Source organism: Hyperoodon ampullatus, assembly GCF_949752795.1.
Source record: "Hyperoodon ampullatus genome assembly, chromosome: 19".
NCBI classification, from domain to species: Eukaryota; Metazoa; Chordata; class Mammalia; order Artiodactyla; family Ziphiidae; genus Hyperoodon; species Hyperoodon ampullatus.
In genome coordinates this window covers 18,743,112-18,755,060 of record NC_136932.1, presented here as the reverse complement: position 1 = coordinate 18,755,060, position 11,949 = coordinate 18,743,112, and the positions used below count along the sequence as shown (strand labels likewise).

The window sequence follows — 11,949 nt, the reverse complement described above, 5'->3', positions numbered from 1 at the left end:
CCTTCCTCTGGACACTGTGATGTTTCTCGACGCCCCTGCAGCTTGCCAGTGTACCTGAGACTATGCTAGACGGAGATTAAATTCGTCCTTGGCCCTTAATGTACTGGAAACAAGTTGGTCAAGCCAGGTGTCGAGTTGAGAAGGGACCCAAGTCGTGGAGTTCCAGGTTTCAGGGCTGGTAAAGGTTTACGGAGCGCCTCAGCAAAGGCGCAGCAACAGAGTATTGTGGAGTGTAGCTCTTCGTTAGCAAAGGTTTCTTAAGCTGACTTCCAACGGGCAGACTTTCCTTCACGCCTCTCAGCTTGGTCCCACTGCAGGAATGAGGATGTTGGCGGACTCCAGGTGCCTGAAGCTCAAAGGCCCACTGCTCAGGGCCGGCATCAGAACCGAGCCCAGGGTGTGCTAAGTATGGAGGCGAGGTAATTGTTACACTGTTGGCAGTGCAATTACACTTAGAACCGTTTCCCAGCAGTCGTTAGGCCCTCCCTAGTTCTGGGCCTCTTCTACTCCAGCGGCTCCAATTTCAGGGAAAGGCTCCCCTACGAACCTGAAAACACGCAGTTAAGAAGAAACGCAGCCGGACTGCAATCCCCAGAAACCGTCGCGGGCCCTCAGCATCCGGGACACCGTCTGCAAGGATCCCTGGGTATTGTGGTCCATTCCTTCGGCAGCAACCCTCTGCTGACGGTAAAATTCCAGCCGAACCTGGGACCACAACTCCCAGCAACCCTTGCTGCCATGCGGGGGGTCTTCACGTTCTCGTGGCGCGGCGCAGGCGCACTGGGGCCTCGGCGCGGACCGCGCAGACTGAATAATAAAAGGGGAGCGGCGAAGAGGCAGGAAGACAGGACCATGTCGAAGGGCCCAGGGCCCGGCGGCTCCGCAGCTTCCTCGGCGCCCCCGGCCGCCACCGCTCAGGTGCTGCAGGCACAGCCCGAGAAACCGCAGCACTACACGTACGTAGAGCCCCCCCCGCCGCGCGCGCACGCCTGACGTCAGCGGCCAGCGTGAGTCACGCGCGCAGGGAGAGCGCGAGGCGGCCTCTCCCTCCCCCCTTCTTCCTCCGGCCCGGCCCAGACCGGTTCCAACCTGCTGGGGCCGGTCCCAACTGCCTCCAACTGCCACCAACCTTTGGTCGGCCGAGGGGCGGGAAACCCGGTCCCCGCCGCCGAGTGGGGAAGGCGGGAGCTTGGGATGCGGAGTGCACACATCTTAGGCCGGGCCTTCGAGGCCTAACTGTTCCTCAGACCATAAAACCACAATCCCAGGCACTTTTGGGGCGATAAGAAGTCTAAGACGCGACCAGAATGAGTTCCTAAGGGGCCAGCCCTAGACCCGCTTATAAATGACCGTTAGCGTGAAGTCTTGTCAGGCGACCCATGTAGTGTGCACAGGAGGCCTTTTGTGTCCGTGAGGTCCGTGTGTTGTCCACAGAGGTCACTCTTGATTGAATTCACTTAAACAGTTGACCCAGCCCTAGTCAGGGATCCCAAGGGTGATGGGGTCCGAATGTGTCCTCAGGCCCAAGCCAAATGTGGCATCAGAGGGAGCCCCAAATGCTGATGCTACGAGAGGCCAGTAAGATGGGAAGCCTCTTCCTGGGAATCTGCTTGTGTCTTAAATGTAGGTCCCTGTCGTCTTTTTATAATATTGTCTCTCAAGGCACTTTAAGCAACTACCTAGTGCTAGATGCTTTGGGAGAAAGAAAGAGAAAAAGAGGCAGGCCCTCCTGTTAAGCACAATGTTGGTTTCCATTTTTCCCTGATGCTCTTTGAGTACCCCACATCCCCTTCGTCTCCCAAGTTGTGTGCAAGTTTAGAAGGATCCCCAAGTGTACCTCAGTCTTGCTGGAGATTTTGGAAGTTGGGGGTTGAATAGCCCTCAAGGGGAACACGGTAATGCTGCCTTGTGAACCAAGAGCAAGAAACGTGTGTTGGAGTAGAAGGAAGTAGACAAGAGGAGCGCTTGTTTGTCACTGATGGAAGTGAGACCCATTGGGAGACTCTTCTGGGATTAGGGAACATCGATTTTAGGAAGTGTATTGGTTTCTTTGTGAGATTCTCTGTTATTGGTTGAAATCATTTGAAACTTTTTGTGGACTTAAGTCTGACTCACATTAACTATAACTTTTCTAATATGGCCATTTGCATTGCTTTCTTACTGGAGTTCTTTCTGCAATTCTGCCGCTGGCTTTGGTGAGATGGTTTTACCTCAGAGAATTCAGTGATCAGATGAATGGTGTGGTCAAGCAACAGTAGGGTCTTGATTTGGAAATCAGCAAACTTCACCTTATTGGAACTTATTTGTAATCACTGGTTGCTCAGATCACTTTTTTTCAGAAAAATACCGATAACATTTTTAGTAATGTGAATCTTGGTTTCAGCAACCTCTGTTTCTGTGTTGTGTTGTCATTGAGTATACTATGGAGTCTATATTAGAAAGGCTTTCTAATCATTTTGGAATTGAGAGATGAAACAAGTCAACAGCTGTGTAAATGTTAATATGAGTCTTTGTCCTCTTGATGCTCATTTCTTTAAAATCTGTCTTTCCGTTCCTTGTGGGGTAAGTACAGAGTAATCAGTCTTGGCTCTTAAAGTGGCTTAGCAGCAGATGAAAAGCCCAGGCCTGATTGGGTGGTTGGAGGTTGGAGGTGTTCCCATCTCTTTATTTTCTGTTATCTGTTCCTGTGTGTGTGTGTGTGTGTGTGTGTGTGTGTGTGTGTCCAAAAATCAGAGATAGAAGTCAGTTGTCTTTCTTGGTAGATTTATGAGCATTCAGAAACCTTGATGATTTGGAAAGCTTCATTCAGGTCTGAGGATCAGGGAGCATGAGGACACTGATGATGGCACAAGTATACTTGTTGGCTCTGAATTTATTTATTAAAGGTGAACCCATTTGTTTTTCTTGGGGGTTAGGAGACACGAACATTTTAATTTTGATTTCAATATTTGCTATAAAATTTTGAGCTGCCGAGCATTTTTTTCATTCTCTTTTGTAGCATGAATTTCCAGAATTTGTTCCAACCTGAATATGACCTTATCTAGTGCATTGATCCCATTGTTGAATACAGATACAGACTCCTTGTTTTTTTTTTGAATGTTTGTATTTTTTTACCTGTCAAATTTTTTTTACATTTTAAAACTTTCTTATACATTGATTTTGTGTATTTTTTTATACCTGATGTTATTTGAGATTATGTGACATGCATTAATTTTGCAGTAATCTAGAAGAGATTTGCATTAAAATTGAATCCCACTCATCATAATGTCAGTCTTGGCAAACACAGTTGAATCCATCAAAAGCAAAAATTGTATTCCTGTTGGCTTGCTTCTTGCCCTTTATTCTTATACCACAACTAAAGTCCTAGAGTTTGAGCCCTCCTTTTCCCAAACCAAGAGGATTATTCGTAACATAGTTTGAAGGATAATTATTTTGTTGGCTTTTCTTTTTTTTAAGCTGTTGAATATTCTTACTTTAAGGGAAACTTAGAATTAATCCTTTCAGAAAACTGGTGTAGCGGGCACTTGTGCCAGACTTGAGGAATTCATCCCTTTTAGATAACGGTTATATCAGAATTTCCTCTGTTGTACAGTTCCAGGTATTTGATTAGCGCTAAGTAAAATGATAATATGTATGTATTAGTACTTTTCAACACAAGAACCATGTGACCTCTTGCTAGGTAATTTGTCTATTTTTTTTGACAAAGACTAAATTTAATGCAGCTTTATTTAGAACAAGTCCATCTTATATTTTAGAAGAGTTTTATAAAAACAGACTGAAGAATGGGAAATTTTGGAGCAATTTACATTCTGAACTGTATCTACAAATTTAGCTAACACATAACAATTATATTGTTAAAAGTGTATAGCTGAAAGGTCACCAAAAAACCTGCCATCTTTAATAAAACATCCCAGTTTTGGGACTTCCCTGGCCGTCCAGTGGTTAAGATTCTGCGCTTCCACTGCAGGGGGCACAGGTCCAACCCCCAGTGGGAACTAAGATCCCGCATGCTGTGTGGTGTGGTCAAAAAAATCCCGGTTTTGGGAATTCTCTGGCAGTCCAGTGGTTAAGACTTGGTGCTTTCACTGCCGTGGCCGAGGTTCAATCCCTAGTCCGGGAACTGAGATTGCGCAAGCCGCGCAGCACGGCCAAAAAAAAAAATTAAGTTTTTGATCTCATTATTTTGACTCTATAAGAGGATATAAACCTCAAAGACATTAAATCATTTTTGGATTCTTTTACCTGCAGTTGATTCTCAGACTTCTTAATTCTCTTGTATTAAAGGAAAATGAAATTCCAGTTTATTGATGGTTACTTGGAGGTTTCTGGCCACTGGGTGATTTCTTATAGGTAGACAGAGGATAAGTGCTTTATACTCATCTAGCCAGGTGTTGTTTTAATTTAGGACTGTTTCCTGGGCATCTTTAAAGAAGAATAATGTAGCAGTACTTCCATAGATAAACTACTTTGAGGGAAATTTGTTAGTTTATACATTATGTAAATGTCATGAGCTTCACTTGATTGCATCTGATTGTGTTTTGGAAAATCCAGGCAATGAACAGTATTTAAATCATTATTGCAGATTGCAATAACTTTGTAAATACATTACTAGAGCACAACTTGTTGCACAATGGAAGTCATTGGAAGCATTGCTTAGCAGCCTCAGCAAGAATGAGTTAAATTACCAATAAACATTTCTGGATCTTGTTTACTTGTTTATCAAGGAGAACTAATTTCTTGCAGGACAAAAATTGAGAGCTCACTGTGGCCTTCAGGCAAGTCCACAAAATCCCCATTAATAAGTGTTAAGTGCCCATGCTAAGGGTAGACTCAATTTTAGCACCTAGTTGATATTTGCTATAGTCTAAATTAATGATTAAAGTGAAGATTTGCTTAATGGTTAAGTTTTTTTGTTTTAATCCAGCTATGTTAGATACTAAAGAAGGCTTCCCCACAATCCATATGCATCTGCTTTGACTGGTGGTTTCTATCAACCTACAAAGACTGTGGCTTATTGGTGAGGGCAGCTGGACAACTCTGAGAGCAACTTAGAGAAATCCATCTTGGGCACACTCTATAAAGGAGCTCCTTCTCTGCAAATAGCACCCCAGATAAGTGCACAAAAGCAAGACACCCTCGTGGACCTACTTCCTCCCGCTTTCAACACCCTGATGCCTGAAGGTGAGGTCTCCTTCCTGTGTGTCTTAGAAGCCGTGAGCTCACTTAGGTAATGAGAGGCCTGCAACAGCCTGAGCACCGCACATCTGCAGGCTTTCCTACCAGACCTTTGCCTAAGGGTTATTTTTCTCATTAGGAGAGACTCTAGGTTAGAAGACTGATAAAAGTAAGGTTGCATTTAAAGCTACATTACTTTAAATAGAGAACTGATGTAGGGATTATTTTCCCAAGTGGGGATAATATTTGCTTAATCATAAAGTTTTTCATTTTGTTTTTTGTTTTTTTGATCCAGCTGTGCTTGATACTAAAGGAGGTTTTCCCACATATGCATCTTCTATATTTTGAAATTACAACTATGGACAGTTATGGCTAATCATAGTAGATTGTCTTCCCTTCTTTTAACACCTTGGATGAATTTTGGGGCACACTAATGTGTTATGTGAAGATGGATGTTGAATGTAAGTTTCTCTGCCATTCTTAGCCAATATGTAAAAATTACATTAGCCTAATTGCTAAAAATGCCAAGGATTTGCGTTCAGTATCTTTCTGGACAATGTAGTTTTCTTGTTTTCTTACCATATAGATACTCTATAGATTCACCCCAGCCAGCCATCTTAAAATACCTGCATGGGCAACAGAGAGATCTACGGAGAAAGTTTGGGTAAAATCATTGCATATGAAAATAGGTATGGGGTTTATTTTGGGGGGATGGAAATGTTCTGGAATCAGACCATGATGATGGTTACACAACATGATGAATATCCTAAAAACTAATGAAATGTACACTTTAAAATGGTGAATTTTTATGTTGTATAAGTTACATCTCAATTTTTTTGGAAAAAAGGGTTGTTATAATCAGTGTATATGAGTCCCTCCTACTAGAGAGGCCTTAGACACATGGCCTGTCAGGGCTTGGCAGCATCATTCAGCATGGGAAAGCCTGCAGTTTGTGAAGAGCTCTTGGCACCCTTTTCCCAGCCTTCTCAATGGCTTCGTCTCCGTGTATCCATTCTAGGCGAATGCCTCCATGTTGTAAGTCTGAGGAGATTCTTTTAAGAAGTGAATACTCAGCAAGTTTGAGACGACTAGTTGTTGGTAGTTGTACTTTAAATTGTCTCTGAATTGATAACCATTATAAAGAATAAGCACACTTTTCCCAATACCTTCATAAAATGAATTGTGTTTACTTCCTAGGGTGGGTGGGATGTAGAAGAGGTTGCTGTTCTGCTAAAATGAATTGATTCTCTTCAGCAGGTATTGTGATGATTGTTCTAATGTTCACATGGGCATTTCTGTAAGAATAGGCCATGTGTTTTAGGCATTTAAAGTGATATCAATGGCTATAATATTTTCGTTCAAATAATCACAACAAACTTTTAATATTTTCTCTATAAAATCCCTCAACTTTCACCCCTTTTTTCTTTGCCAGTGTGTAGAATTTGACAGCAGTATCAAGAGCTGATGAGGAGGAGAAGATGGAAAGGAGTCTAGCAACTTAAAAATCTCATAGCATTCTCTGTGAGGTGACCTTTTTCCTGTTGGTGGCTCAATTTATTTAGGAGACAAAGAAGATACTAAGGCCTGTGATAGTATCATCATGTCATATCTGAGCTTATTTTCCTCCCTTTCCTTATTCTTTACATCACAGTTTGCTTTTTGTGTTCATAAGTTGACTCATTTGTTTCCTATTAGTATTTGAAGCACCATATGGCCACCATAAGTCCTAACAAAATGACTTCTAGTGAGGAGGGGAAGACCCGTGTTCCCACCTTCCTATGAAATTTTGGCCTATTCACAAAACTACCCCATTGAAGAGAGGTAGTTATGCTTAGGAAGGAAGAGGTTGATAAAAACATTTGGCATGGTGTTTTATGACTTAAAAATTTTAAGTAGTAGTTTTTATATCTAAGCTTTTATTAATTTTGGTAAAAACATTACTATATCTTTTTTATTTCACTTTTAGTGCTAAGAGATGCCAAGCATCTGGTAGCCTGCCAGTTTAGGATTTGTGTAAGTCAAACAACATAAATTAGAAACTTGTACTTATATTTTCTTATTTAAAACCAAACAGAAAAGATTTTACTATTGAACTTTTATAATGAATACATAAAATGAATATTAAATATCCAATAGAGTACATTGAAGTTAACATTTCTGTTTTTGTTTTTAGTAACTTATTTTATGGTATTGTAATTATGGCCTGTCAAAAACTCCCGGACATACTTTCAACAGCTTCTAGAGAGCCACTTATGCTTATTTGTTACTACTCTTGTTTTTCCTGTAGCTCAGTTAAGAAAAACATAGTTAACAGCATGGTGTTTAAGACTAGTGACTCTAGGACCAGACTGTCTGGGTTTGAAGCCCAACTCTGCCGCTTACTAGCTGTGGGACCTTGGACAAGTGACTTCCCTCTTTGTGTGTCAGTTTCCTGATGATACCAATAATACCTGTGCCAAGGGGTAGTTATGAGGATTAAGTGAGTTAGTTAATGTATATAAAGTGCTTAAAACCATGCCTGGCACTTAGCACAGTGTAAGTACTATTCTTATCAATATCTGAACAATGCTCAGGTTACTGCTTTCAGTTGCATTGCTACCTCCTTCAACAGCCTGTGGGTCCGTGGTGTCTTCAGAGCACTCTCCTCTCTTCCCTATCCATTCGAATTTCACTTCAGTCGCAGTTTTTATAGCCTCCATCAGCCTGGTTATATCTCAATGAATTTGTGTTCTCAACGGAACTACTCTTTCAGGGATCAAGACTGTTGTACAGAAGTGCTCAAAATAACACATCAGTTAAAACCTTTATACTAAAATGTTTGTCAAATTGGAAGTTTTTGAGGCCAGCTGTTTACAGGAAAACTTTGAATCAAAACAAGGTGTTATCTAATTTAGGGAATGAACCAGGGTTTTCAGTACCCCTCACATATTCTCCAAAATCAGTGACGTTGAGTCACTGATTACATGAACTTTCCTCAGTTTTACCAGTTCCAGGATCCTTAGGGCAAGGAGAAAATTATAGGCAGAAGGAACCAGGAACACCAACGTTGCACCGTTCATGGTTCTTGTTAGTTCTTGGGGCCGGGACATGTCACAGGTATCAGCTCTTTCCCAGTGAGAATGGGCTGATATCATTTGCCGGTGAGTGACTCCACCCCACCTTAAAGTGTTTGCTTGCTTAAGTGCCTGTGGTGCTTGTACTGTGGGTTCCTGTGTATGTAACTGTGTGTTAAGATAGTTTCATTGTATCTAGGTTGGTACTGGCCCCAAGGTCTTTGGCTAAAACCCAGTTATAGGATTAAAGCCTGTCTTAAAGATTTAGACACATGCAAAAATTCACTAGATGCTTATTTTGTTTGCCTGAATAATACTATCTGGGCTTGCTTTTTCTGCCAGAGTGTTCTAAACCAGGATCACTTCAGAAGATAGCATGTTATCTTATCTTAAATAAAGATTTAGACAAAAAATTGTCCAAATATTTACCAATAACCAATTTTAGCTTTATTCGGCGTTGTTTTTTTAAAAAGCCAATTTTTTTTGTGGTAACTCCTACTGGTGTGGTTATTGTCATAAAGTTGTATGGTTTCTGGGTTATGTTTGGTGTCAAAACAGAATGTGTATGTATATCCTTACAGACATTGAATCCAGAACTAATAGTTTACCTAAAGCTCTTCAAAAATGAGGAAAGATTTTTCAGCAAATTGTAAGAAATATTTATTTTTACACACACACACAAACACACACACTTGGATAAGTAATTTAGAATTCTTAATCTACTGCTTATCTGCTCTTACAGTATTCTCCTTGAAGTTAAAAAGGATTTTATTCTCAAACTTAAAAATGAAGAATCTTTGGTAAGTCATGAACTATGAGCTCTGTGACTAAATTTCTTTATAGGAGTTATGTATGGGGAAAATAAAGTAGCCAGTAGGGTTAATATAAATATGGAAAACAGTAGATTATAGATAAGTGTCATTTGAGCCTTTGGACACCACAATGTTGTCTTCGACAGTGACTGGAATTTTTTGGGATTTTTTGTTTGTTTTGTTTTTTCTTTCCTTTGCTAGTTTCAGGATCCTATCGCATTGTGGCTAGATTTCAATAAGGAATATTTAAGAACAGGACCATTTCTTGCATTGTAAGATTCTGTTTCCATGATGAAGCTTGATTATTGCTTGAAATAGATAAAATTTGGATTTAATAAGACTAGCTGTAATAAAGATGAACAGAGTGGCTTATTAGGGATATGGGTACATCTGTCATGTTGCCAGACCTCTGCTACCCCTATGTGAGCCTCATGAGCAGTGACCACTGACTAGATAGGAGAGCAGCTGGCTCCCCAGGAGCAGAGCCATGACCTTCGGTCTGCGAGGTGTCAGGGGTGGGTTTCTACTGTCGGCTCTGTCTGTTGCCTCCTTTTTGTTGGGCTCACATATTGCTGTTCACTGTGCACATTGGGATCAAGTCCCAAGCACACAGCATCTCTTCCTGTTGCTTCTCCAGAGGCCATCATTGTCTTGCTTATGTGCCTTTTTATTCAAATCTGACCATTTTACATATGTATCCAATCAGACTTTACAAATCATAAGCAGGATGACATTCTAATAGTCATTTGTTTTACAAAAAGATTTACCACAGTTCACTTTTAACTTAAAAGAACTCTTCTGACTTATTAGCATCATACATCTTTCATTTAATTTTGGAAAAGCCACGATAACTACTAAAATCAATAATACTGGATATAGTTTTCTTTCTAGTTTTTCTTTCTGTATATAGTTTACCTAATTGTCCAGTTATATATATATATATATTTTTTTTTTTCTTTCACTTAATATATCTCTAGTTTGTACCCAGTTTTTGCCAAATAGTCATCATGATACCTTTTAGTTGTTCGAGGAAACAGAAAAAGGAATTTAATACATCTCTGTTTATCTCTGCACATTCTCAGCAGCAATTACAAAGTGAGCCATCCCACTGGTTGCTTTTCTAGTCTTCATGTGAAGCTGAAGATCTTAAATTTAGTGTTGAGGGTGAGGAACAAGGCTGTGCAGACTTTGTGGGCAAAGTAGCTGGAGAAGTTTGATTTCTTAATTGCCAGGAGAAGCATCTAAGTTGCTTGTCTGTGTTTTGCTGGGTTAGTACATAGCTGCTGTGGACCAGGCTTGTACCACTTGGGTTGCTTTAACACTTTTGCTTTTTCTTGGACAAACAAGTCCTGAACACCTGCTACAAGCTCGCTTTGTGCAGGGGTACAAAGATGAATAGACCTGGCTGTATACAAAGCGGTTGAAATCAACTGTGGTGGGGCCATACCTGCTATATTCACACAGTGTGGTGGAAACATGGAAGAGAGGGCAGTTAATACCACTGGGCGGGGCAGGAAACTCTTATGCAGAGAGAAGCCAGAAGGGCGATCCAGACACAGGAGCAACGTGATTGAAAGTATGGAGGTCAAAAATGAGGGGAGGCTATGGTTTGTTGAGCAGAGGTCAGTAAACTATGGCTCGTACAACAAATCTAGCCTGCTACCTGCTTTTGTATGGCCCGTGTACTAAGAATAGTTTTTGCATTTTTAATGATTGAAAAAGAATATTTCATGGCACATGAAAATTATATGAAATTTAATTTTCGGGACTTCCCTGGCAGTCTGGTGGGTAAGGCTCTGTGCTTCAAATGCAGGAAGTGTGGGTTCGATCCCTGGTCGGGGAATTAAGATCCCACATGCCGTGTGCCCCCCCCCAAAAAAAAAAAGAAATTTAATTTTCAGCATCCATAAATACAGCTTTATGGAAGCCACACTCATTGGTTTAGATATTGTCTATGGCTGCTTTTGCACTTTAACCACAGGGTTCAGTAGTTCTGATGGAAACCAGACTGTTGCTCTGCATTGCTCTTCAGTGCGCTACAAATCATGGTGACACAGTTACAACTTGACAGTGTTTCCAGCGCCATGTGTGTCAGCATACCACAATGTTTTATTTATTCTTTATTACCAGTGCCTAAGTATCACGTCAAAACGAGAAGAGAAGAATGGACTTGGAATGTCGTGTTTTTAGGGCAGCAATTGTCACTGAATTAGTTGGCAAAGCTATCTGTAATTAAAAAGCTGTGCTGAAAGAATCCATTAACGTTACCAGACTACGTAGTTGTCACAATATTCCCAACTCATAGGAAGGCAACGGTCGGAAAAATTAGAAAATTCTAAAGAGACTGTTTCATTACAGCAGAATTTCTTCACAAAAATGAAAACGAGGCTACAACTGAAGTAAGTTTCTGAGTGGCTCATGTGTTAGCCAAGCAAGGAACGCCATTTACGGATAATTAATTAAATTATGTTTGAGGGAAGAAGCTGAAGAAACATGTCCAGAGAAAACAAACTTGTTTAAGAGCATTAGCCTTTCAGCAAGAACAATTTCTCAAAATGTTGAGGTCAATGGGAAAAACATCAGTAGTCAATTAGAAAACAAGGCAAATGATTTTGTGTGGTTTTTCTTGGCTCTTGATGTGTCAACAGAAGCTACTGTTTAGTTTTATTCATGAAGTCAATGCCGCGTTTGAAGTGACTGAAGAAGTAGCTTCTATGAATAGTCTACTTAAAACAACTACAGCTGAGGATATTTTCTTTTCAAAAACATTAAGAAAACACTTAATTCACTACGGCCTGAAGTATAATTTGCTGATATCTGTTACAACTGATGATGGACGGAATATGTGTGGAGCAGAAAAAGATTTAATTGGACAAATTTACAAAGCTTATGAAAACGTAAGGTGTTTA

The 11,949-nt window shown here is 40.6% G+C and overlaps 1 protein-coding gene across 2 annotated transcripts in view; it reads left to right on the top strand.

Moving 5' to 3' along the window:
- Window positions 1-852: 852 nt before the first annotated feature.
- UNK (unk zinc finger) overlaps window positions 853-11,949 on the top strand; it is a gene marked incomplete at both ends in the record, with an annotated part of 31,954 nt that continues 20,857 nt past the window's right edge. For both annotated transcript variants that reach the window (XM_079725628.1, XM_079725627.1), the window contains one exon: window positions 853-956. In XM_079725628.1, coding sequence (XP_079581754.1) covers window positions 853-956 — 104 coding nt within the window. The remainder of the gene's footprint in view (window positions 957-11,949) is intronic.